Source organism: Anopheles coustani, chromosome 2 (genome assembly GCF_943734705.1).
Source record: "Anopheles coustani chromosome 2, idAnoCousDA_361_x.2, whole genome shotgun sequence".
NCBI classification, from domain to species: Eukaryota; Metazoa; Arthropoda; class Insecta; order Diptera; family Culicidae; genus Anopheles; species Anopheles coustani.
The window spans coordinates 33,039,102-33,066,869 of NC_071289.1; the positions used below are offsets into that span (position 1 = coordinate 33,039,102).

The following is a 27,768-nucleotide window of genomic DNA, read 5'->3' on the forward strand; positions in this document are numbered from 1 at the left end:
CTACGATTAAATAAATCCAATAGCGGTATTTGTCCTAGAATGAACTGTTCTTTGATCTTCTCTGGAGTGTACAAAAGATTAACGTTGCCACTCCTTAATAATATATCAGGTGTGCCATGATTTCCTTAAGGCTATAAATCCCTGCAAAATGCATTGGTCTGAGAGTCCACTCCATTGGTTTATAGCCAAGATAATGCATTGGCCTATGAGTAATTTTGGTGTTGTTCTTGAAATATGTGTCAAAAATAAATTACAGTCGAATTATATTTAGTCTTTTCCAAGTTGTCTACACTACCGCCACTAAAGGTACACGATAACACAACTATAGGAACTATACCACCATTATAGGATGTAAGTGTAAAATATTGTGTTCTTGACACTTATAAATTACATCATATTGTTAGTTACATGACTAAATGCCCCACTATTGGTACCTTTACCCTACTGATATTTATTAAAAATGTAATGAACCTTAGATAATGATTTAACTAATTCACTTTTCTTTCATTTCTCCAGAAAATGCCTACTGAAGGTCCAACGTTGGAAGACCGAGGTCTTGCGACCCTCTCTCGGTCGTCCCGTATCGATCAGTTTCTCGCCGGCAACGGAGGTCCTCCAACATCTCCCACAATCCGCGGTTCCTCCGGAGGCAGTGGTGGTGGAAGCGGTGGAAGTACCCGAACGCCTTCCTCCTCCAGCAGTGGCTACGAAAGCCAGCTCGCCTTCCAACATCACCTGATGGCGTCGGGAGGCGGTCCCCCTCAACATCATGGTCGCGAGAGTTCCGCCTTCGTGCCGGTGCTTCCCTCCAGGGCTCTTCGGCCAGGACTGTACCCTCCGGGTGTGCTGGATGGTCCACCAGATGGGCTATCGAAGGAGGGAGTTTCAAAGCGGGGCTCCAGCTACGAACTAATGGCCATGATGGCCGACAAACGGAAAGAGCTGGCTCTCCGAGAGGCTGCGGCTGCAGCGATGCTACTACCCCGACCTGGAGGTCCACCGGTTCAGTCCCCGTCGGGGATCTACCCACCACCCGGTGCGTACCTCGGTGGACCGGGTCCTTCACCTACTTCCGCCGGCACCTTCACGTTCCCACCAGCCGGCGTAGGTCTCTACCCACCGGGAGTACCTCCGGGGATGCACGCCGGACTGGACCGACGACTGCTGCGGGCACCAGGACGAGCATCCCGGCCGAAGAAGCAGTTCATCTGCAAGTTCTGCAACCGACAGTTCACCAAATCCTACAACCTGCTCATCCACGAGCGGACGCACACCGACGAGCGACCGTACTCCTGCGACATCTGCCTCAAAGCCTTCCGGAGACAGGATCATCTGCGCGACCACAGGTAAGAAGAGGGACAACATTATTATCCATCTTCCTCCAAATATGCTGATACCAGTAATTTAAATGCTTTTAACGATCGAATGGTTTTGCTGCCTAAAAATAGAACCCCCTTGACGAAGCGAATCTAATCCATGGGAACTCCTCAAGGCTCGCCAATTTTGCTGAACGATCTTTCATAAAACGAATCGTCACAAATTATAGCTTATCAATGCTGCCCCAAACCGGAGTACTCCCCTCAACCTTGACAAAACAGATTCGCCTTTGATCGATCTGACGGTTTGGGGGATGGCAATTATCGTCGTTCAAACTTTTCTCCCCATTCGGCCCCTTGCGGCAAATTCAGGCTCCGGCCGAACCGGCCGACGTTGGACTAATGGAAGCGATTTTACGACGATGATTTACATTTGCCTTCGCGGAATTTGAATTCCCCGCGAGGCAACGGCCTGAAGTTTGCTAGCGGTTTTGCGTTCGGCAACAATCTGCCAAGCTTGCCCGTCGAGGTCGGGCGGAAAACTTTCTCACGGAATCCGAATCCGATCGCGTGCTAGACCGAATTGATTTTAATTGCACACCGAGCCGAGAACTTGCTGCAAAACTCGCCGGGGGAGGTTTGCTCTGTAAAGCTGTCGGTGATTGCATGTTTTCCGTCGGGACGCGCGTGTTGCGTGCTCTTGTAAATGTCACTGTGATTCGCGTTTCGAGATGGCAACGTCTCCTCGTCCTCGGCTGGTTTAGCCGGATCGCGGTTAGTCGATGCGACCAACCACTTCCACTTCCGTAAGACAAATGCGATCAATTTAGCGAACGCAACCTCACCCCTTTTGTGGGGCAAACAAGGGTTGCGATGTTCTTTTGTGGTCGTAGTAGTAGTAGTAGTAGTAGCAACAGCTAGAAATTGGTGGATTTAATTGTGCAGCCGATTGCGTGCAGCTTTTGCGGTTATGCCGATGAACACGGAAACATCGTGTTTGGGCTTGAAGGTAGCTTTGACGTATTCCAACGGTCACGAAACCAAGACACACGAGATTTATTTCGAGCTATTAACTCGCTCGATGAGCAGCCACCTAGCTGTAGGATGATTTAAGAAGTTCGTTGTGAACTTGGAAGCTTGTAATAAAAACGCAAGGAACATAAATCATGCCCATTAGTATCCAGTGTGATTAATTGGTGGTTAATGAAGTTATGTTCCAGAAGTATAAAATTCGTACAAGATTAATAAAATTCTTGCCATAAAATATCAGACTTGCATATACAAATGAAAAAAATCGTTTTGATCGTTAGTTTTATTGGTTGATGATAAAAAAAGATAGAGAAAGCAAAAAACAAAAAGAAGTTTAAAGTAGAATAAACAACTGGTTGTTCTCTCTCGAAAAATTTGAGTAAAACGTAAAGAACCGAACCGTCCAACGGGTACAATTGCGAAAATGTGCTCTTGTAATTAGCGAAGCGATTATGCAAAACCATGCAATTGAAATGCAGCTTCCACAATTGCTGCAAATGGTCGTTTTTGCGAACGTGTAAAAGAATAGAAGCAAATGAAAATAAAACAAAAAAATCAATAGAATTGCATTGGTGGGAAGCGCGAATGGAAGAAATCGAACCCTCTTCAACCGAGACTCCATCGAGTGCCGTTTCGATCAGCACGACTGGTCGCTTCGGGGCAAACATCCTCGTTGGTTTTTTTCTTCAAATTTTTCTTCATCAGAACTGTCAGCCTCAAGGAAGCAAACGCACGCACACACACATAGGTAGATTGAAAGGAGAGGAAAAATTGGTGTCGCAACAGGTGGTTACGGTTGGCGTTCGCCATTTTCTTCCAGTTTCCGTTTGCGTTCCGGTTAGAACCGCGCCGAGTAATGGATGCATCGATCGGAAGCAGAGGGTGTGATTGCACCATCGAGTGTAAAACTCCAAGCCTTTAGCAATGGCGTTCTCCCACTTTTCCTTGTTACTCACGGTTGGTAACGGTGGTGCATAAGGTGTGACGATCGAACTGCAAAATTTTGCCCATTTCCTGTTCACAGAGGGAGAGTTCCTTTCTAGAATTGAAAGTAAAGAACAAAGAGAACAAAAATGTAGTTCATCGTGCGCCCTATGAAGTGTGAAAATGAAAAGAAATATTCAAAAAAACACCAATCGAGGAAATGCTGAGAGATGCTTATTAAGTTTTCCGTTTTTCAAATTTATTATAGCCATCTTTTTCTTCCTTTTTGTATGTCCAACTGCTGGAGGACGACTGTCCAAATTGGCAAGATGTTTTTAACAATTTAATAAGCTAGCCTAATAAGCAACTGTACCACGCTGAGGCTGCGTCTTTTTTTACACCAAAAATCATGTTGCATTAAGTCCAAAAGAAGCCATCCAACGGCACAGTGGGACACCTCATTTTATTGCACCGACAAAAAATTAAAACTGTCACATCTGATACGCAGTTCGTTCTTTTTCACTTTTGTTTTCGATACTCGTTTTCCACAACAAACCGTATTTTAGATGGCTGCAATTCATTAAAAGTTGCCAATTAATACCCACCGTTAAGAGTGTGTGTGTTTTTTTTTGTTTTCGATCCGTTACTTCCACAAGCTTCCGCGGGCCACTGAAATAAAAATTAAAATACAAAAATTCCCGTCCCCGTTTGAAAACCCTCGGAAGGCACTCGATGCAATCCTGTTGAGCTTCGCGTGCTGGCGGACGGTTTTTCGACTTTAACAATTTCCCTCGCTTTCGAAGCCACTTTCATCCGCGCGGGCACTTTAATTGAGTTTTGCATCGGAGTTTTGTTTTTACATCCGGCGCTCATTAATATGCAAATGTAGCGCGCGGCAGAACTGCAGAACTCCCTCTCCCTATTGCTTGTGAGACCATCGGAAGGCTGAAGTGTTGCAAAGTGCACGGTATACTCGTGTTGCAAAAATACAAAAAGAAAAAAAAGCAACTTCCAATCGATCGAGTAACTCTTATTTAGCGAAGTAGCCTCGTTCGTGTTCAATTCGAACGAGGTAAGGATGCAACGTAACTGAACGGGGCTCTCGTCGGGAGTTCTTATCGGACTTAATTTATCAATATTTAACCGCCTGGAGGAAGTGAAAGGAAGCAACGGAAATAAGAATAAAGGGAGCTTTTCCTTATCCTTTTTTGCGTTGTTAAAGCGAATAAAAGCCACTTTAAAGTAACAAAAGATACTTTTTTCTGCACAACGTATGGTTTCGGGCGGCAATTTTTGTATCTTTTGTTTGGAACAACAGTAACAAATGGTTGCGATGCTATCGTGCAGACGATCCGCACGATTAATCACAAAGACACACATTCGCGTGTTCGCTATAATTAGGCAGGTCCTTTAAATGTGATGGCTTCGAGAATTAATTTCTAGTTTCTTTTAAAGTTTGATATATTTCAAGCAAAAAAAAGAAAAAATGTAATGGTTTCAACAAATGTTTGTTTCATAAACTTGTGTTATTGGGTTGTGGGAACTGTTAGCAAGCCAATTTTCCACCCATTTTCCATGCAATATCGTCTGGCCTTATTACATACCACCCAATTCAAACACAAAACAGCGTAAACGGCTTTGAACCCGGTACCGAACGATGCCAAAAGATGCATGTGCAAGTTGTGAAGCTGGGCGTTGAAGCGGTGCAGTAGTTTTGTGTCTGTGGAGGTGAACGAAAAGTTTTGCTACTTGTTCGACAAGAAACGGGCGAAAAGTTTATCCTGCCCCATTTACAAAGTGCAACATCTTTCACCAACATCTTCCTGCGCCGCCGACGCTGGGCGAATTTGAGTAACATCGTCCGAAAATGTAAAACATACCCGGCGAAACGTTAATTTGAGTATGTAAACTATAGCAAACTCTTTCTTCTACCACCACTTTTGCACAACATGAAAGGAAGTGTTGTGGTTATGGACCTTACGGAAGGCGCTGACGATGCGGCGGGACAACTTTCAACGTATTCATGGTGTGTATTTTACCACTCGCCGACAACAAGGTGGAATATATTCTTGTCCTTTTTTCGCTGTCGATTTCAAAGAAACCTTAGTTTGGTGAGTGCAACCTAACGAAAGGTCAAAGGAAAAGATCAACTTTTGGGAAGCCTTATGTCCGATTGGAACTATAAATATTAATTCCGCTTTACGGTCGGGGGGGTGTTTTGTTCTCGGTCACAAAAACCAAAAATCAATTTCGGAGCAAAGTTTGAGATAGACTTTCCGTACATGAAAGGAAATATTTTACGGTTGATTAGCCCACCATCCATTCTCTCCGTTGAAAAGCATCTGAGGGAGTTGTTTTTAAAGTTTGTAGAATTTAATCGAACTTCAACAAATTGGCTCCCTGGTAAGCTGTTGATTCGTAAAGCAACATAAATGCTCGCTATCGAGCTGAAACCTGTTCGGATGGTTAGGGAAAAGTTTTACCTTCCGTCCCCGCTGGTCCCCTGCACTCACGCTAAACCTGCGTCCGTTTTTCCGGTTGGGTAAAAAAACTTTTGCAATTTGATTCGGGCCATCGTGCACACTGCTGCACTTTGTTGATTGTTGGTTGCAGTTTGTTTTGAGTTTTCCAGTTCCTCCCAATTTCCTGATCACTCTGGTGATGGTTCTTATATATAATTCAACCCGTTTCCTTTACCTTACCATTGTTACGAGCCGGCGACGGGGGAGCAACAAACATTAGAATTGGAAACTTTCCGGCCGCTGTCCCTTACAGCGACCGAAGAAACGGCACGGCAACCACAGCCCGAGCTTGCAGATCCGGTGAAATGGTGGAAAAAGTTTAACCCCGCCATGTAGAATCGATTCTTCTGCCGCATTTTGCGCCGAACAAAGCTGGAGCTGCCCGGACACGCAGGACACCCAACCTGAAACCCGACCCTCGGGGTCGTTTTCGTCGTGCAAAGGAAGCGAGCATGGGGAGTAAAAAGAATCTACACCACGGGGTGAAACTCTCCACCCTTCTTTTGCTGGCGTTTTTTTTTGTCTCCCATTTTCGTTCACGTTCCAAAGCCCCAGTCAGGTTTCCCTGTTTTATTTTTTTTTGTGCAAACCACTCACGTACGTGGCCATGAGTTCATGTGCCGAAGCGATACAAGTCCGGGGCAGGGTTTCAATCGCGAGGGACGTGGTTTTCTTATGTAGCGAAATAATTACATTGAATTCTTTTATAATTATACTGTACTGCTTCCTCCAAGGTCTTGCACTGGCAGCGAAAGGGTTTCACTGTGCGAGCGGGAAGGGCGGGCTGCTGGGTGACTGCCGTAAGAAACGCCACATTCTCCTCAAGGTGGAACGCACCGGGTTGGAAGAGGTTTAAATAAAAAGCAAGAAGATCTACCCCGAAGATGAAATCAACGGCGAGCAATCGATATGGACGTGATTTTTCTTGGCTTGATGACTCTGTGTGTGTGCGCGGGGGAAGGGAGTCCCACACTTTTTTTTTCGAGCCCTTTGGGGACGAACGGTCTCAAAATCGGGCCATCTTCCGGGGCCTTTTCCCGAAACGGTTCGAACGATTATTGATTCGGTGCGATAACGCCGATCGATATGAAGGAAGGTTGTTGGGAAGATGTTCGATAGAAAAGAACCTTCCATTTTCTTACCGATCCACTCTTTTTTACTCCCTCTACTCTACACCCACCTGTGGTGGAAGAAGCCGAATTGGGGGAAAAAACATCCCGAACCATCAATCCGCCGCGCTGGAAAAAGGCCGAATCACCGCAAGCTTTCGCGGTTTCCAAGTTTTGCTTCGACCGAAAAATTATAACCCACAGCATTCCTGGCGTTGTTCGCGCCAAACTCGAGCCTGCTGTTACCGGCCTTAAAGTCAACCCTCCTCCCCCCACTATCCGCCCGAAAAGTGACGGATGGAGGAATTCTTCCTTCGCACGTACATCACCAACCAACCAACACCATCTCCACTACCACCAGCGTGTTTTACCTCTCTCTTGAGCCGCTAATGGAATTCTGGCTGATTGTCATCTTTCTTTGGCAGCATCCACGAGAAACCGCGGGCCGGGCTGGGCTTTTCAGATGATGGTGTGAATTTATTCTACACTTTTGTGAGATATCAGATTCCTACCCGCTTTGCGGGATTGACGCCGTTTCATTACCGAGTTTTTGGGGCCGCTCCGAGGGTCATCTTTTACCGCAATTAATTATGCCAAAAGAAAAAAAACGTTCCTTATTCGTGCATGAAGGGGTGGAAGCGACGATAAAGGATTGTGTTGGATGTACGATAAACTTCATTGGTTGAAAATGTCTTCGTTCCTTTCTAAAATTGGCCTTCTTTTTTCTCATTGCAGGTAAGACAAGTTAAAGGAATCGTCTTTGCGGAAACAAACCTACCATTTGAGATCGCGTTTGCATCTAACGGAGCTACTAAGTGCAGGTTTTTACTTTTTCATTCCATGTGGGACGTGTTTTGCGCTTCAGGAAGTTGCTTTCAAGATGTTTTTTTTTTTCAAAAAGGAAGCTCATAGTGGAAATTGTAAGCCGGGACCGAAGGGAAATTCAAGTGCTTGAGTGGAACAAAACAATTCACCATCGTTGAAACGCATTCTGGGTTTCTTTTCCTTTCCCTTTAAAAAGCACTTGTGGATGCAAATGTTGTGCCCATTTGCTAAACGTTCTCTCCCAACGCTTCCCAGAGAAAGGATACGACGCCGGAGTTGTTCTTAAAAATCTGCTGCCAAGTGTTTGGCCCTTCAGAAAACTTATGCCTGTTGTGGGACCACTTGATGCAAAGTTTTGTTTTTCTCCATCACGCCACGGTTCGAGAACTGTTCCGAATGGAAATGGTTATGGTTGTTCGTACGTTGGCTGGAGTTGCCCTTTTTGAATGTCGTACGGCTTGTTTTGCATTAGCGGACGATTATTTCAAGTTGCAGTTTTTATTTAACGCGATCTGCCAAATAGAAATTACCCTGAACGCAAACCCGAGACACCCTTTACCGGAGTGCCCAAATTTGGACCAAACTCCGTTCCCCCACTGACTTCGTTGTGCTACATTTTCTTTTCGCACAAATACGCCGTGTATTTTTTTCTCCTCCCAAGTTTTGTTTTTCTGTTTTCACAAACGCGTCACTTTCGACACTTGGCACGGTGCTTGGGCGTTGGGAAGAAAAGGAAGCAAAAACTCCAAAAGTGCGCCAAGCGACGAGAGAGAAGTTTTGCCCATTAAAATTCAATAGATCATTAGAAAACAATAACATAAACGTTCCGCTTTGGGCCGCGCTCGATAAGCGGGTTCCCTTTGCCCCCTCCTCTTCGCCCCGTAGTGGCCACGATGCGCTAAACGTTGCGGGTTGGTGAGGGTCGATGGTGATGACAAACTTACGAGCGCTACCACCGTAACGTTTTCGAACGTCTTCGAGATCGATCTCGGCCTGAAGACTTCACCTTTTTTTCCTCTCCTTCGTTTGCTTCGAGGCTAGTTGTGTCCGTCAAGAGCTCTCCTGCCGATGGCGCTCGGGACCACGGTTGGGTCGACGGTCGGTGGGTTTTGGGCTGCGGTCGCTTTCCAGCTCATTTGATTTGCATAGGATCGGCCACGTGAAGTGTGAGCGGGGGAAACGAGCTGGCTGGTAGGAAACGAATTTTTAATAGCTTCTCATTCCGAGCGAGCTGGAGTTTTTTTTCCCCTCTCGAGTGGATCTGAAGACGAAAAGGAGCCGTTTTCTCTCGGTGTCTTGGCCACAGGTTACATCGGCAAGCAACCTTCTCGTGGCGAGACCACAGGACAAGGCTCGGCGTAGCGGTTACCATCCGCTGAAGAGCAGATGAATCGTTCGCGTTCGATTTGAATAATTTATTCATCGCTTCACTTCACCGGGAGCGCTGGAATGTCCACGCGGACGGAATGGCATGCCTGAGGAAATGTTGTGTGAAAAATACAAAATCTGACTCCGTACTTAACGCACTTCAGAGCCTCGAAGGATGCTGCCAGGGACCGCTGAACGAGGGTTTCAAAATGGCGATAAAATAATCACAAACTTCACTAACGTCGTTCCTTCCGTGAGCCAACTCGTTCCAAGAACGGCGAGTGCTAAAGTCCGACATAAACGTCATCATGGTCAACGATCAACGCTAACTTGCACCAACTTTTGACAGCTCGACTGAAGCGACCGCTCGATCCGCGATCCGTTGACTGAAACAAAAAAGAAAATGGAACGACTCCATACTTGGAGCGATCGGTTGATCAAGCTCTTCCATTTTGTTTAAAGATTTTTTTTCACCTGCAGCCTCCCTACGCAGCCTCCGAGCCGCGCGGTATGGGGCAACATTAAAGAGAAATAACATTAATTAGTGTTATGTTGCTATATTTAACACTTTCCGCCACACACACTCCACCGCCGCCACACATTCCACATGTCGGTCGACGGCTCTCTGCCCCGGCCCGAAACAGGAAACGCAAAGTGGATGGACCGATGGATGGATGGGCTTCCTGTTTCCCCCCCCCCCCCCCCCCCCACCCAACACTACCGCACAACCAGTTTCATCACACCAATCATGCGGAGTCGGCACGTTTTTAGTGACATTCTTGAATGAATTCTACAACCGGTATCTTTCCGAGCCTGAGGGATTGTTACTTAAGAAGGCTCTTATTTGGTACCCTGTGTGTGTGTGTGTTTTTTTTTCCATCTTCTATTTCATTAGACACCTCAACGTTGGATATGGAGCTGTATCGTATATGGAATTTTTTCCGTTGGTTTAACACTGTTGACGACCCATCGACGTTGGCCCGAAAAGGGAACCATTTACCTTCCTTCCGTGGACATCGTTTTTCACCGACATCACTTTTGTGTTTTGTGAACCCTTTTGTTTTCGTGAGCGGGACCATTTTAAAATACCCGAAAGTTGTATTCCGTTGACGACAAAAAATGTGTTTTTTTTCCGAGCGCTAACACAAAGCACAAGGAAGAGCACTTTATTTCCTTAGAACTTTATGACGAGCTCCGGGTGGAAGCTGCTGCAATAACGCCCCGCGATAAAGCAGCACACGAACGACCCGGAATCGGGTTTAAACGAAATGGACACGAAATCCTTCGCCCAGCCGCCTCCGGGGTGGATGCACATAAAATTCGCACTATAAAAATTGCACCGTAAAAGACGGACGAAAGGGAGAAAATAAATGAAATTGCAATACAAAAGTCTCCATTCGAATCGAGGCGTTGGTGCGATTTCGCTGGTAAAAGAATCGTACCGTTCGCAGGATGTGCGCAGTTGGAAGGAAGTTGAAACTTAATAAAAAAGTTTACAACCATCGGTGGCGGCGGACTCGAAGTCACACAAGCCACAAGAAGAACCACCTGCATTTTTGATTTACGACACCGAATCACTTGCGGCCAAGTGTAATGATAATTATTTTGTCCGTTTCTTCCTATTTTGCAGTTTGGATCTCAGTTTTTGCTTCTCTTTGAATCTTTGGGTGCAATTTTCGTTGTGTTCTTTCCATTTTTTCTCCACTACAATGTGTCACAATTAGTTGCACCATGCACTTTTTGAATCTTTCCAGGCCAACGTATCGAGGTGCCGCTAGTTTCCTTTCCTTTATCATGGCGCTCTAGATTTAAAAAAGCCCTTTTCTTTCCGTATTCTCATACTGTCATTCGGAGAACAAAAAGCCAAGGCCCATCGTTGTGCAAGATAATGATCCTGTGGTCCCTTTTGACGTTCGCCATTATCGCAACCAAAGTGTAGCTAATGATTTATTTTATTTAATAGACACCGTCTCAACCCGGTCCGAAGCTGACCCGGTTAAGAAAAGCAGACGCGAAAGCGGAAAAAAGGCCCGTAATTATCGGGAAGGACCATTTGCTGAGGGTACTTTGCGTAATGAATATTCTTCCGATCGATCGCACGGCTGATCGGCAATCAATTTCCAACGGGTCGGTGGGTTCCGATGGAGGTTTTCGATGGCCAATGCTGGGAAATGCAAAACCTGAAGCATTAAGCAGACATCCGCGCGCTGCACACGGTTACGGTTCGCTGAGCGAATGGACCCCGTTCACGAGCGTCCATTAGCGGCTGATGTCTCCGATGAAAGTTTTCTGATCATGTCATTGATTAATGCATTCGGTCCAGTGTCGGTCATTCTCATCGTCGTTGTAGGCAGTGACGCGATAAAAACGGACCATCAGAACTCGTAGCAATCTCTTACATCAAACCGGGGTTCCTCACGGTTGTAAGGCCCGCCTTCCCGACGACGCGGACTACTGTATTGCTGTACAAACGCCTGTGTTCTTTTTCTTCACAACATTGTTGCCAGGCCGCGACCTGCCCAGTTCATCAGGCTACCGTATGATTTATTCCACACGATTACCGTCCCCCCAACCAACCTCGGATTCGCAAAGGCGCGAAGCAATCACCTGCACCTGCACGAGAAAAAAAAGCACGAGCGGCGATGGACCACACCACCAAAAAGGACGCCATCGCAATGGTCACGCCAAAGGTGGCACACTCATTCCCACGCTTTTATCGTTCGACAGTGTTGACCCATTGTGGGACACAATCGCGAGGGCAGGACATGGGCAATCGCATTGATCGAAAGGTGGAAATCCAAAGGAGCAGGATCGGGGTGACGGATGCTGGGAAATGGAATCATTTATCAAACTTGCACACTGGACACACGGCGCTGGAGAAAAAGACCCGGTGACAATGACAGATGGGCGGATGACTGCGAGTGGTGGGATGGTTCATTATATCAGTTCGTTCTTTCGCCCCCTGAGAATGATTCCAAGAGCTGGCCGCCTAATAAATGACTCGTTCGGCAGCAAAAACGTCTCGGAATGTTCATTGCAACCGATGCGCTAATTGATATGCGAACAATTTCCTTTTTCTCCGAGCACGTCCAAAGATTGGATGATGATGAAATTTGCGGTACTTTTTGGTATCCTTTCGCGGGAAAGTTTCCGTCATCATTTTTTTTTTTGTCTGCTATCTGCTCTCTTGTGTTCATGCAAAAGAGTACTTTGCCCATGTTCTATCATTAGGGGTCATTAAAGCGAACAAGTTCAATATTCACTAATCGTGTAAAAACAGCGTAGAATTAAATAAACCGCTATCACCAAGTGGATGTTTACCAGCTTCCATACATGCAAGCTCTAAACCACTTCAATGGCACTTGCCTCGATGAGTGCACGTTCTGTCAGAATGATGTCCCATCGAGTCACAATCGACCCTGCTGTCGTCTCGGCCGAGTACCGTTTTTTTTTTCTTCTGTGCCTGCAAGCGAAAATCACAAACAGATGAAAAAAGGGTTAACAGATTCGCCCTGCGGTTTGATGAATGTCGGCCCATTGCATCGGCGAACGATGGAGGTGGCCGATAAAAATGGAGGGAGCAAGAAAGGGAAAAAAAAACGCCATCACGGACTTCCTCCGATGCTGAGATACGATCCGTCCACGGATGGCGATTGAACACAAGCGTACGGTAAAAAAAGAGGTCGTATTCCGAACCGAACATGCAACAATCGAACGTGTCCCCGGACGTCGGATGAATGCCTGCGATTATAGTTTTCTTCCTCTCGGAGGAGTCGACGGCAACGACGGCGAAACGTTGCAGCAACATTCAAAATTGCATAATGCCTGCGGGCGGACAGCGGTGTGTGTGTGTGTGTGTGTGTGTGTGTGTATGTACGTCATCTTCTCATCTCGCGACGCTCACGTCCATCATCGCGCTTCGCAATCGCTATCGTATCTCTCGACGGGCCCATTTGCAGGGACACGTAGACGTGTGGTTTCGGCTTGGTTTGGCCGCGATCATCAATCGTCGCTGCAACCGCACGCATCCCTGCGGATAGGGATAATTATGCGCGCCTCCCCGTGCCTTCCACTGGACACCGGTTATTATTTACGGCTGACACTGACTCGTTCGGATCGACGAAACTGGATTGAACGGGGAAATTGGTTAGTTAGACCGGGCGGCAAGAAAAAAAAAAATGGCATGCAGTTCTGGGTTTGATTTGGAAAGACGCGCGCAATAATTACACCCCCCCCCCTCCCTCCCTCTCATGACCCCTTTTGCTTATGACCCGAACGAAAGGCGCGCGCAACCCCTCAGAATAGAATTTGCGGAATGCGTCACCGGCGTCACGAAGAATAATGAATAATTTCATGCACCTAATGATTAAATGTTGCCGAAGATGGAATTCTCCTTCGAAGGCACTTTGCGCGGCAGAAGAAAAGCATAACCAAGCTTTGCTTCACGCATATTCTTCTCGCTTGAATCGGAGTTAAATCGCGTCCAGTACAAGCCTCGCCAAGCCACGCCAACTTATTAAGGGTGCGTCTGGGAGGATGATGATGCTGAGATTTTTCTCTGCCCCTTGCTTGTGGTTACCTTTGAGAGTCTTTGCTGTCGAATGGACCACCGATTGGGCGGCGGTTGGTGGTGATTAATTTGAAGATCCTCTTCCCGCGGGAGGTTGAAAACAACAACAATGGCGCTGGCTGGCCAGAGAGCCACGCAAACCTTTGCAATGCATCGGCCGAGCCACGAAGAGGGAGAAAATTAGACCACGTCAGAGTGTTGCTCTCGTGGTGCTATTCTCGAGTAGAGGAGATGAAAAAACCCACCTTCCACGTCTTCATGGCGCGTCAGACCGTAATTACAGCTCTTCTTGACCGAACCCGTACCGGCTAACCACTGGGGAGTACTTGAGAAACTCATTGTTCCACCCGGACGCCAGCGTGTTCATTTGTCTTCGTGGGGCCGGATCGATCGAGGTCAGAAAATCGACCGCAGAATCAGGTCTCAAGCATGACCACCTTCAGGCGGGCACACATGAGGCCCCGTCTTTTTTAGGAAGTCAAGGTAAAAAAAAGGCATAATATCTATCGTAGGTAGCACATCTAGTCCGCAGCCATTTTTTCGTGTGGGTTCGCCCGTTTAGAGGGCGCTTGGAACACACCTTCGCTCATTAGAAATCAATTACCGATTCTCAACAGTTCACACTTTAACCGAATCTCCTGATTGGAAGTAATTGTGATCTCGATCGCGTGGAGAATTGTTTTGCCGGACTTCAGGGCGCAAAGCAAGTGTTTCTAGGGTTGAAAGAACCTCCCAAATATCTTACCAAAAAAAGAGATGATATTAAATTTGTTGATAATGCTTCTCAATACTTTAAGCAACACATGGTTCACACTAGATCAGTAATGGTTGGTAGTTCATTTTCAGGCCAATCAAAGCGTAAACCATTTCCGATGAGTTACGGTCGCGGATCGATTTTAGGTAACTCAAAGTCATATTCTCATAAATTCCGAAGGGAACGAAAAAGAAGACCCCTTAAATCAACCTTCGATGCGCGATCGATGGACCTAAAAACCTGCACCTTTTGCTTGGTTTTGCTCGTAAACCTGCAGTAACCGTCCCTGGCTTTAGGGATTTTAACATAACTTCTCCTACCGAGGGAGCGTTTGTTTTACCAACAGCAAACGTTCATCTTGACCAATTCTTGGAGCTAACCGAACTGGGACAGACAAACCGACAAAAAAATGGCGACATAAAATCAAGCTTCGGGCGTCTCTTCGAATGGAAACGATTTCTAGTGAAGCCACTAAAACGCAATCAGGCTGGACTTTGGTTCGTCTTTGGCCCGCAAATCCCTCGATGGCTGGAAGGGTGCCACAGCGCAGCCTCCCAAACGGCTACAGGCGTTTGGGGCTTGTCATGGGGCGCATGTGTGTTTTTCTCGTTTTATGGATAGTCCCGTCGAGAACGGTCCATAATGTTTATCCTCACGTGTGCGTCCGTTCCGACCAACCACGGACGGTTTCGCAAACTGCAGTTCTGTTTGTTGCTGGGATGCATTCGACGAGGTAGAACCAAAACGAAATATAAAAACATCCTACGAGACGTCTAGGGATTTGAAGCGTAGACATAATTTCCGACCGGATCCGACCATTAAAAAGCGCTTTAATACTACCCTCGAACGCTGTCCTTCTCTCACTCGCCTGGGGGAGAACCGAGCGCGGGGTCAGGTTATTTTTCCACACCGTTAATTTGTGTCTGTGGTTTCTGTTGTGGTAAGGTATTTTGGTTCTTTTTTTTTGTGCACCTCTTAACCGGCAGTGTCCTGTTCGGTCCTTGGGCAGTTCAAACAGGATTGATCCTCTCGGGAAATAAAAAAAAAACCAACCCCGTGATCGGCTCGGACCACATCATAAACCGCATCAAGGTTCCGTCTCGGTTTCGAACTCCCATCATCGAAGCGATCCGTCAGAACACGCGGGGGAACGCGGAAAAAAAAGAGCGAACGCAAAATCCAATCATCCGCGGGATCAATCCAATCGAACTCGGTCGGCGAAATGGTTTACGATTTCGCACGAAATCTGGCACCACCACGATAATTACTGGCGAGTGAACCGAGACAAGCCTTCTTGGAATGCTTAAATCCTTTGCATAAGGCTTATGCGTACGAAAGGGTTGATTCAATCCCGGTATGTTGTTTGTACTATTGCGATGCTAAATGGGTTAACAAAAATGCAATTTTATGAGCAAATGCATCTCAAACCAAAGATTTATTTAAAGTTTATGCAGCTTTTCTCTAACGATACATTAATCTTATGATAATATTGACGATCGTTCGAGTCCAAACGATGGCCAATCAGCTGCACTTAGATTGCAAAATTCGTTCTTTGCGTATTTTACTTTGTTTGCTGCTTTTTTCCAAATTGCTCTAACTCGTCTCCAGTTCGATTTCGCATAATGGAGCAAAACGTATTTGAAAGATGAAAGAAACAAAAAAATGAAGAAACTTCAATCTCACTCCGCGAGCGAGTATCCCAAACGTTGATATAAAATATTGCCTGCCAGCGGCTCGTATCGCTTAATTATGCTAATTACCAGCCGCGAAAGATGTCGGCAGATATTGCCGGTTTTGCCGGTATCGAATGGTGTGCAAATGAGTCTCGGTGGTTCTCGTTTTCGCCTCCTTTTGGTGCGTTTTTTTATTTTATTTCAAGTTTTACCATCTAAGCTCCTATGCTGGAGCATCGGAGTGGTGGAATGGACGGGTGGGCCACCGTAGCATACATTTTTGCCAGCAGTTTTCGGCCGAAACCTCACGGGACGACCGGGACAAATTAAACTGACCGATTATTTATTTATTTTTGTCCTGACGGTGTTCCTCTTTCCCCGTCGCGCCCCATGGCATCCTCCCCCCACCCGAAGTTTTAGATTGGCAGATTAATGGGCCTTCCAGTATGGCATGATTTTTTTTTCTGCATCGCTCAGTCTCCCTTTCGCTCTCGTCTTCTTAGGAAGACGTTCGACCCATTCCTAGATTGATGCAAACAGGTACGATTTAGGTTTTATATTTTTATTCTCAAACGGACTCACATGTGACCCTTTTTAAATGAGTTATCCTTAATGGAGTGGTTTTTTGGGGAGGAAACTTTATTGCATCCAACAAAGCGAAGAATCTAATCATCTTTAATGTCGATGATTTATTAAGAAGATGATTGGGGAGTTTTCGCTCAAATTCGTGGACGTTTTTGTGTGCGAAATCTTAACCCCCTCATAAGTGTCTCGTAAAATGTTTTGAAAGCTATTTTTGAGGAGAATTACGATGTCGGACACTCGTCCTTCGCATGTTCGCGAAATCTTTCTCACTGCACAGTACGAGCTAGCGAGGCTTGAACCTTGTTTTGCATAACCGATCGCCAATGGCGAGGATGAGAAATTCCCCCCAAAGCTACAACATCACCGTTACGTACTGTTTGCCCGCTCTTCAACCGAAAGCTGACGCACTTCCCACCGGGTTTTCCGGGAAGTGCGTCTTCGAACCGCCACCTGAACGGCCGCCCAGATCTTTCCCACCTCCGGGCGGAATGTGTTTGCGTTCGGTCGGCCCGGGTGCTTTAATCTTCCACGGCAGTTGTCATCGCTAGAGCAAACACTGGACGCGTTTCTCAAGTACGTGCGCATTCAAAGTGCCACGGAGCAGGGGTCGAGAAGCATCCCCTATGAAGCCGGGGGCCTTAGGGTTGAATAGGCTTCAAGACGAACCACCAGCAGGACTAAAATATTCATGTAAGGGTTTTTGGGGTGTAAAACAATAGAGGGGTATCGGTGGAACTAAATCGTTACAAACATCTCCCTGACCGGTCAAGAACATGGCCCACACAAGAGGCCTCTTCGCGTGCATTGATGTGCATTCGGTACGAGTACGGCCTATGGTTGAAGTGTTTGGCCCGAGCCAATATTGACCACTTCGCCGAAGATCAATGCAGATGATTGTTCTTTTCGATTTGTTGAGCTTTGTTCCTCTTTAGGACCCTTATTTTCCTTCGGATCTTCCCGCGAAGAAAAAAGGGCTTGAAGAAGAAAGATCACAAAAGTCAATTAATATTCAATTCCGTGAGCATTATTTAACTCTACAGTGCTTTGCAAATGAAAATGTCACCAACTGCCTTTCCTTCAGCTACCTCCACCGCGCGGCCAATCAACAGCTATGGGGCGGGCGGTTTTTCGTTTGTGTTGCTGACCTGTTTGCAGATGATTTCAATTGCAAACATACTTGCTGGCCACACACCGCTGGCCGATGTAACGGGAGGCGGGAGTTTCTCCTGGGATGCGTTGCGAGGTAAATGACGTACGCCCATGGTCGCCGTGGGACCGTAGACAAAACTCGTTGGACGTGGGTTTATTTTGCCTCTCTTGTTTGAAAACACCGAATAGCTTCTCCACCGCTTCGCCGTTTGTTGGTGGTCTTTTCTGGTTCTCGGTAAGGCACATTGTGACATTAAGCTAACGCGGGGAAAAAAACCTCCAGATGCGAGGATGCTTCAAGGTTGATTCCATAAAATCTGTGTGTTTGTGCGGAAAAAATCGGTTTCATTCGCTTCATGTCAGTCAAGTGGTAGCATCTTCTTTTTTACGACTCTCTCGCCGTGCTTTGAAGCAACAAAGTATTGCCGACCCCGATGTGCGCATTTAAAACTGCCGTTGGAAGTAGTTCACGGAACGAGAAGGATTTGGAAATTCGATTAAGTCCGGCGTGAAATATGATCCTACCGTAAAGCAGGTAAAAGTGTGCAATTTGATCATTAGTAAAACGAATTCCTTCGTCCACACTCTTCAACTCTTTTAATATTGGTGTCAATGACCGCAATTCTGCAAAACTAGTTTAATAATTTCGATGTTTCAGAATGCGATAGAGGATGTTATAAATTTTTATAATCGGCTTATAGTTTCGGTGAGCGTAATCTTTTTGATTGAGTTGCGATTATGGAGTCAATTATTTTTTCTTCCATAAAGTAAAGGATTTCTTTTTAAATTAAACATCTGACTCAAAAATCTCATGAATCAATAGCACATCGGTAAAGCTTTAAGGATTTTACAGGGAGGAAGTCCCAGTTCTTTCATTCTTCCTAAACACATCGTCTGCAAACCGTTCGCCCTCCCATTCAGAGGGTTTCCCGACGCTTAAAACCCTCTCTTGAGTTGAATTTGAATATCAATCCAGCACATCCGGTCCCCGACAGTCGTGACCGGTTGGTTCCAAAGCCTGGCCGAAGAGGAGCTCTGCAAAACCCTCCGGGGCCGGTGCGTGGCGTTGTGTCGCGGACGACGGGGGACGACGTGATGGTCGATAAAGATAACATCAATGAAACCAGTTTCAACCGAACGTTATGTTCGCTTTTCGCCCGTTGAAAAGCCCGAAAACCTCGGCCGAAACCGAACAGGTTTTCCATTCAAAACGCTAAAGCCCTCCCGCCCCGAAAAGCCTTGGCAGATGCGATGGTAACGAGCTCCGTGGCCAAAGTGGTTGATCTTTTCTGGTGCTTCTTCCTTCAGCATTCTCATAGCGTATCGGACGAAATATGTGTTTTTTTTCCTGGTTTGCAAAAACATACCTAACTAAAGACTCATTTGCTAATTAGAAAGATAGTAGCCGTGTGCTAAAAGTCCTCCACACGAAACATATTTCATTGCTTTAATCATCCTGTTGCATTAAAAATGAGAAGTGCAAACGCTGGCCTCCGGGGTCGGATGCATTGCTGTCTATCGTCCGCGAACGGATTGGATTAGCATTTTCCACCCTGTTGCGCACATCGACAGTCGAAACGGAAGCCAACGGAGGTTCTACAAAGTAGCCGCTTCGAGTGGTTGCAAAATTATGTATAATTTCCCCCACCCCGTTCAACAAACGGCTTATGGAATGATTATTCCTACTTGTGGGATGTTGCTTTCCACCCGAGAAACCGCCCGTTGGTATTTTCATCCGAAGAAGTTACTTTGTAGCAATCAGCTCCATCGACAATTAATATAAGCCTGATGATCCTGGCCTGGCTTGACAAATCAATGAATCCAGCCTCGTGATCACACCGGTGGCCATGTAGAGGTTTAATTACAGACAAAAAGAGGGCCTCACGGCTTCCATGGCACCTTGCTGCGTTTTTGCCAACTGCAGCTGTGCAATCCGTCGCCGTAAATGATAATCTTGTCCCCGGGACGTGTGCGCTTTTCTCTCCATTGCGGATTATTTTTTCCTTACCGCATAAAATAAAACCAACCCTTACAGATATGGCCTCATGCGAATTATAAAATTCATTAATTATGATGGCTTTAATCATTTTTCAACCTCACCTCCCGGGCTGCACACTTCGGCTTTGTCGCCGGGGAGGCATTTTATCCGTCGGATGCGCCAAACGCCGCTAGACCGTTGCGACCGATGTTTTGAAACCGGTCCACCGCAGCGGTCCCGACCGGACGTCGTGGAAAGTTAGCGGGATTTTCACGAGGACACCGATTTATAATTCCCCCCCTTCCCACCTCGACGGTGGGCAGATTATGAGTGTGTCCCGAGTGGCAACTTGTGGTGCCATCGGTGCTTTCCACCATTTTTTTTTCTCTCTTCAACTTTTGCGGAAAATGCCAACCCGCCGGAAAAGCAGCCACAACCGGAGAGCCGTTGCAAACTTTTGGCCTCCTCCAGTGCTGCACCAGCTAGGCTGGGTAATTTCTGCAACCAGCCCCGTTACGGGACACTGCACACAAACACACTGGCGCACACCTGCACCGGGGACCGCCCAGACCGTGCGGCAATAAAACATGACGCAAAGCAGGTAGCTCCTTGCCTGCCACACAGCAGAGGTCCGCTTGCATAAGGTAAGGATGAATAATATTGTACATGAAACATCCACGAGTTGGAGATAAAATCAGAGCGCGTTCGTGCTATCGCAGAATGCAATCTCGAGTCTTGCTGATTGTCTGGGACTCGTACATCCACAAGCCATCTTGCTACCGGTAGGAAGAGATCCTAGAACAAACAAATGGGGTTGTACACATGACTTCGTTATGACTGCGTGCACGACTGATTTCTTCTCCATCGTCGTACATTGCACATCAGCGTTAATTGAAAACTGGTTACAAATTGTGGTGGTCTTAAAATCCCCCATTAATTACGATCGTGGAGATAAGTACGGCTCGACGAGGGAACGTTTCATCACATAAGTTATCAAAAGCCGATAATCTCCTATCGACACCGTGCTGCGTGAAGGATTGTTGCAAAAATTCCTTTCTGGTTGTTGTGGGGATGTAGGTTTAGTTTGGTGGTATTTAATTAGTGAAGGCCATGGGTATGCCGTCTGATTGGAATGCTTGTTTGCACTCCAACCCAAGTCATATGTATAATTAAAACACAATTGTATTGCGTTTGGGATGCTCTCAATGAGAAAACACCAGTGTACAGCGTGTGCAAAATTTATTTCCAATTTAAACCCAAATACAATTTAATTCACGATTCCAAAGCTGATGCGTAGTTGAAAGATTTATTTTTATTAACACATTTTCAAGCCGAACGGTGCTATAATGATATTTTTATTCATGCAAAAGGATTACAACGCAATTTAAATTAACCACCTTTGGCTCACGGATTGCCGGTACGGTTTTCCAGACTGCTTTATTTAAGCCTCACATACTGGTTTTGCATAAAATTTTGCGCTCCGTTGACCGACGCTTGATAAAACAACTGTGTTTGCTACCACATTCGAAGGCACATAGGAGCCGTCGATGTTGCGAACTAATTACATAACGAAACGAAGATTATGATATTCACACTACATTATATGCCGTGTTGCATTGCTTCGTAAATATTTCCACGACTGAAGGTACAATGTCGAAACTGGAAAGGAAACATTTTGTTGGGCGACGGTAAGGTAATACTGACGTAAACCACAACGCTTTTCGAGGTTCCTCGAAGGGAATGTACCACGAAACCGTCAGCAGATTTGCCATAAAGCTGTCCAAAAACACGTCCCTATAAGTCCTCGTGTGTGTAACCCTACCCTAACCTTCCCGAAAAGTGCAGTCCGGTGTGCAGTGATGCATTTCTCACGCCACCGAATTTTCCAGTCTCCGCTTTCAGCCATGGTGTGTGGTCTCGCCAACCCTATCGGGGGTCGTTTTGCTCGAAGTTGGTGGTTGGTACGCGTACGATAATAAACATACGCGAATTTGTTGCCGCTTTGCTTCGGGTTGATGAATACCCGTCGGCTGGTGCGAGAACGACAACACCCCGAAATGGCACTCATCGGACGCGGCTGGGAGTCGTGTTGTTTGTTGGACTATTTTCGGAAAAATAATCGTCATGTTCGGACCATTCCGCGAAACGGCTTTGCAGACCTCGCCGTTTCCAATGTGTCTTGCAAGACCGGGCTCGGTAAACCCTGCTCGGGTGGTCCAGGCGAGATGGCTTCTTCATCTTCTGGCTTCAGGTGTTTAGGGAGTGACTATTGGACCTTGTGGTCTGCCCCGAACCGGGTATGCTACTGGCTAATTAAACCAAGGTACTATAGTTTCAGCCTCGGCAGAATCAGAGTTCCCACAATCTATCCTTGCCAACGCGTACTAACGTCGTTCGCTACCGTACGCCTGTCGGACGCCTGGAAGTGGATTATTTGACGCAGGGTTGCAGTTTGCGGATGATGTTTATTTTATTTTATGACCATCGCTCTAGTAGGGAGCTCCCAGGTCCAGTTCCCAGCGCCAGTAGTGTGCCGAAAATTGCACCACTCTCTCTCTCTCTCTCTCTCTCTCGCTCGGAATGTGTCTGCCCCTGACACTGATGACGCCGATAATGGTGGGTTATTATCATAATTTCAAAATCATCTCCTGGCCATCGTCCGGAAGTCGCCCGGGAGCTTGGAATAAAATACGTAAGCTCTGGTGTGACGGGCGAACCCCGGACACAACGCAAACCGATCCGTCATCCTTCCATGGGAAGGAAGTGGGTAGGAGTTTTGGGAGACTGTGAGCCTCTTCACTCCGGGACCTACGGTGGGCCACTCTGTTTTAAGGGTGAAACTCCCGTGCGGCCGTTCTTGGCGTTGCGCTTCTGTCGTAAATTACCCAATAAATTACAACGCGCTGGCCGAGTGATATTTTGTCCGCAACGGAAAAGCCAACGTTGGACGGTTTTATTTTTCAACCGAAAAGCACCACCAAAATGTCGGGTATCTAAATCACTTCACTTTTGGGAAGCCACTCAGGAGTGTCCTAGGAGATAGTGATATTATGGATAGACTATGATAAAGAGAAGTCAGTAAATATATTTTGATGATTTTCCACAGGATAAAATAGTAGCTGTAGCTGTGAAATACATTTGAGATTTCCTTTTGAACTACTTCAACGGTATCAAACATACAATGTGCCTATATTTTTCGCTAGTAAAGGATATTTTCCCAAGTCGCCGCATTTTACATCTGATAACATGCAACAATGTGGTTCACAGAAACGCTTGCACCGGGATTGCAAGCTCCGAGTCAATACGCAGCGATCAATATTTGCAATTCATTAATTCAATATCGATGCGTTCCGTTCGGAGAACGCTCCCGAGATGCTGCTCGTGCCGTCGAGGTAACCATTACCATTACCCAAAACACCTCTCTCTCTCTCTCCGCCTCACCATGGTTACCACTCTGCCTCGATACGGTTCCTTCGATACGTTCGTTTCTTTGCTGTTGATTTTGTATTTTCCTCAACCTCAAGCCCAACTGAAAAGTCTGTATGCACTTCAAACAGATGATACAATTTCCCCGCCCCGCCCGGGAACCCGTTCCACCTTCGATCCGTGGGGTGGCAAGATGCCGGTGAAGGCAAATGGCGATTGGCCCTGGAGGTGGCTTTTCGAGACCGTTTCGATACACTTCGGCCACAAGTCACATGCCAGTCAGCCGTATCACGCAATCTTCCTCGCCATCTTTTCCCTTCCGAAGCCGGAATCATTCGTTTCGAATTGGATACACCGGGGGAAAACGAAGACGACGACGGTGATGGCGAAGATTTGGCAAGGAAAAGGAAAACAAGTTGAAAGAGGGACGATAACAAAAACAGGAATAGGGAATGGGCGGAAAAAAGGAATAGGGAATGGGTGAAATTTCTGGGCGGAAAAATCTTCTAAGATCGTGATTGTTTCTTCCCTATCAGTGCAACGGTCGATTCCCGATAGGGAGGGTGGCCCGATTCCTTCCCCACCACACGCGCCCTCTTGCCTATGAGTTCAGGTTACATCTGGAGGAAAGAAAGGAAAAAAAACCCAACCACACCACGGGATACACTTTTCTACGGAGTTCGTTTTCTTGGTTCGATTTTTCTCCGTCGAACAGCAAAACAGCCTCTTCCACTTTTGCAGTTGACTGCAGTCAATATGCTGCGGAGTTTTCGTGCCTTTCTGGTGGGCCGCTTCGGCATCCGCTTTGGCGCGGTGTGGTTTCGTGTTTCGATATCGTTTAGTGGAAGCGCAACAACCCGCAAAACAAGCAACCATCTTGACTGCGCATGAAGCTTGAGGTTTCTTCTCCGTTTTGCGAAAGCCTCCCGGGGAAGGCGTGGGTGGGAAACGGCGGGTAAGAACGCAAAGTACGACGTTCTGGCCGGCGGCTTTTCCTAGACATCGGAACCACGCCGAGGCATCCCCGCCTGAAACGAGACGATCGATTGCAGAAGGCAGCTACTTTCGAAGCTCGTTATTCATGTGCATGACTTCCTGCAGCGGTAATTTTCCAACCATCGACAGAACGGTCCCGAACTTCCCGAAAAGCCAGGATCAAAGAGGAAGCGAAAAGTTGCCTCTTCTTCGCAGGAAAGGCTGCTCCAACATGGGGACGTGGTTTTCTTCGTGGTTATTTTCCGGCACAAATTCTCAGCACAGAACAATCGCATCGATTCCTGCTGGAAGCCTGCTGCATTTGATTATAGTTCGTTTCTGTTAAGCTTTGTGGGTCGTTGAAGCATGCGCCTTCGTCTGATTAAGACTGTCACGGACTCACGGCTCCTTATGCTCTTGTGCAATGTTTGTGCTACATTTGCACGGCGCGTTTGTCGATGCCGATGGATGATAAATAATCGATGACACACACAGATAGTTTGCTCTAACAACCCATTGTTCCTGACCTTCGCTGGGGAAGCAAAGAATGGGGAGGGATATGCCCTTGCGAACCGCCACCGGATGCGATTGGATTGGCAGCCTGACTGAGTGACGGGTCGGAAAAACTACAGTTTCCTTCTTGGTACGCGGGAGAAAATCACAGATAAACGAAGGCATTCCCGGAAGCTTGTGGTGAAACGTTGGGATAATTGAAAACCAAAATATAGTGCATCCTCAATAGTGTGACAGCTTGTCGAAAACGACAGGGCATGACAATCCAAGCGGGATCCAAGGTCTGTGAGGGATGAATGTGTTTCCAATCAATAACTTTTCATTCTTGTATTACTTGTTTAATATCCCTTAAGGTTGAATTTGACAATGTGACAATATTTTTGTATTCGACAACTTATTGTCAGACGTTGGAATTGATATTCTTGATGTGGAAACCTGGTCGAAGCCAGCTCAAGAAAAAACATTCTTTTAACACCGAACCGTGCGTAACCAAAGTAAAAGACAGTAACCAGTTTTTAGGGTATCGGGTGTGTTGACCGTGATTAAACCATACTCAAAAGTGTCGCTCGAACGCTCCCTGTAATACGATCCCCTGTTTAACCGAAATGTTTTTTTTTTTGTTTTCCCGTTCCGTCTCTTTGCAGATACATTCACTCGAAGGAAAAGCCATTCAAATGCACCGAGTGTGGCAAGGGTTTCTGCCAGTCGCGAACGCTGGCCGTGCACAAGATCCTGCACATGGAGGAGTCGCCGCACAAGTGCCCGGTGTGCAACCGCAGCTTTAACCAGCGCTCGAACCTCAAGACGCACCTGCTGACGCACACCGACCACAAGCCGTACGAGTGCAACTCGTGCGGCAAGGTCTTCCGGCGGAACTGCGACTTACGGCGTCACGCGCTCACGCACACCGTCGGCGACGTACCGTCGGAGGCGCTGGACGTCGGGGTGGACGACGACGGTCACCAGCTGAGTGGGGACGAGGACGAGACGGTGCTGGAGGTGGACTCGCCGGTGCACTCCCCGGCCGGAAGGAACCGATCGCCCTCGCCACCGATGGACATGCCCGTGTCGGCCGAGCTGGACGACGAAGAGCGGGAAGAGGACGAACGCCCGGAGCTGGAGGACGAGGATGAGGAGGAGGAGGAGGACGATCTGATCAGTGTGGCCGGGCACCCGGAGCCCGATCCGACCCCGGTCGTCCAGTGCCATCACGAGCGGCCGATGGGCTCCAAGAGTCCGTACACGATGCGTCCTCAGTACGATCACGGCAGTCGCTCCTCGACTTCGTCCCAATCTTCCCAACATTCCGGCCCGGCGACGCATCCAGCGGGACTGGTTGGTGAAGATCTTCGGGGCGAAAGAGAACTTCTGCAGCAGCAACCCGCGTCGGCACATCCGCCAGATGTGTTCGTACCGATGCTCCACGTGCGGCGTGATCTTCACCACAAAATGGGTCTCATAGGACGGGCGACGGCGACGATTACCAGCGGAGGACTGATGGATTCACCCGGTGGTGGCTTCCTTAGCCACATTCCGCTGCGAAAGCGCGCCATGGGACCCGACGGGGAACCGCATCCCATCATGTCACGCGGACTACTCGCCTCTTCCGGCTCCTCGTCGCAATCGCTCCATCTGCAACAAAATGGCCGCGGCCATCATCAACTCCATCACCACCACAAGAGCGTACACCTTCCAGAAGATCCTCACAAAGGCCCACCGGACTCGCCGCACCGAGAGTCAATCCCTCTGATGTCGCCCTCGCTCCCATCATCGTCACCCGTCCTGCTCTCACCGCATTTGCCACCGGGACTAGCACTGCCTCCTCCGCCACCTCCACCGCCGGTCGTTCAACTCGGCACACCAAGCCCGTTGGCCGTTCCGATCAACCTGGCCAGCCTATCGAACCTTCCAGCGGTGCTTCCATCAACCGCGTCGGTGACAGTGCCACCCATGACCTCTTCAGCGACATCGACCGGAAGCACCCCGGTGCCTTCACCGGTCAGTTCCGGGGCCTCCTCCAGTGGAGGTTCATCAAAGTCTACACCTTCAGCCGGTGCAGCTGCGAGCACGACGACACAACACGTTCCTCCAACGCAGGCCGCTGCACCACAGCCTCAACCTCCACCGCAGAGGAAAACTGGATTCAGCATAGCGGACATCATGCGTCGCTAGCGTCGAGAAGAACTGATACAGCAGGGTTCTCATGCGTGCGTGAAGAAGTAACAGTACAAACAGGATGTATTCGACAACGATAACGAACCGTTTGTTCGAGTTTTAAAGTAAGAAAAAACAACGTTATGATAACGCCTCTTTCAAGCGTGCTTCCCTAAGAGATAGAGTGACTGTGTGAATGTGTGAATCCCCGTATAGATTAAGGCCACCAATCGGCACAAAGTGTTGAGTGGAAGGGTGTCTCTTCCCGTGCTACTTCCAGGACATATCGTCCTCCAAGGGTTATATAGTTAGGACTATAAATAATTAAGATAGGTAACAGAGCCTGGACTTGATTTTTTGTGACTTTTTTTTCGTATAGCTCAGTTGTTAGGCAGGAGCACTTCCTTGGGGAAGTTCCTATTTGGGACTCATCGGCTTCTAGGAATTGCCGAATTCGACTTTCGTACGATGGAAGTTCGGCTTTCCGTCGACTAAAGTAATTCGACACCATTCGGATTAGCCCCAAGAGACCAGGCCGTTCCGGGAAAGACAATTGGTAGCACACGGGGACCGGGTGTTGCGGATTATGTGTTTCTCTTCCCGATTATTTGTAGTAGATGCTAAGGCGAACGTATAGGAGTGTAGGTGAGAACGGAAACGGTAGTGATTCTCAGACTTCCTGCACCGTGAACTTCCGTTGGTTCGAGCGGGACATAGCGGTTCTCCCGGTTGCTTCCCGGAGGAAGTTATCCGACCGTTAAACGACAGTGTTAGTGATATATTATGATAAGCTGTGTTACACAATCCTGTAGGATAGGGATTAGCTACTTCTTCTGTCTGATTTTTTCAGTTAGCAGATAGGATCATAATCCAACCCATTCTCGGTAACGTTTGCGCT

At 47.4% G+C, this 27,768-nt stretch overlaps 1 protein-coding gene across 1 annotated transcript; it reads left to right on the forward strand.

Annotated features, from left to right (window-relative positions):
* The first annotated feature begins 519 nt into the window (after positions 1 to 519).
* LOC131263961 (protein bowel) lies at positions 520 to 26,888 on the forward strand. The gene is made up of 2 exons (XM_058266250.1): positions 520 to 1,346; positions 25,361 to 26,888. The coding sequence occupies exons 1-2, from the start codon at positions 520 to 522 to the stop codon at positions 26,886 to 26,888; spliced, it is 2,355 nt and encodes a 784-aa protein (XP_058122233.1).
* The last annotated feature ends 880 nt before the right edge of the window (positions 26,889 to 27,768 follow it).

Bases quoted from the DNA above. Each gene is read 5' to 3' on its own strand.
- LOC131263961 (XM_058266250.1), top strand. From the start codon at position 520: ATGCCTACTGAAGGTCCAACGTTGGAAGACCGAGGTCTTGCGACCCTC. The intron at 1,347-25,360 runs GTAAGAAGAGGG...GTCTCTTTGCAG, and splicing joins GATCATCTGCGCGACCACAG to ATACATTCACTCGAAGGAAA.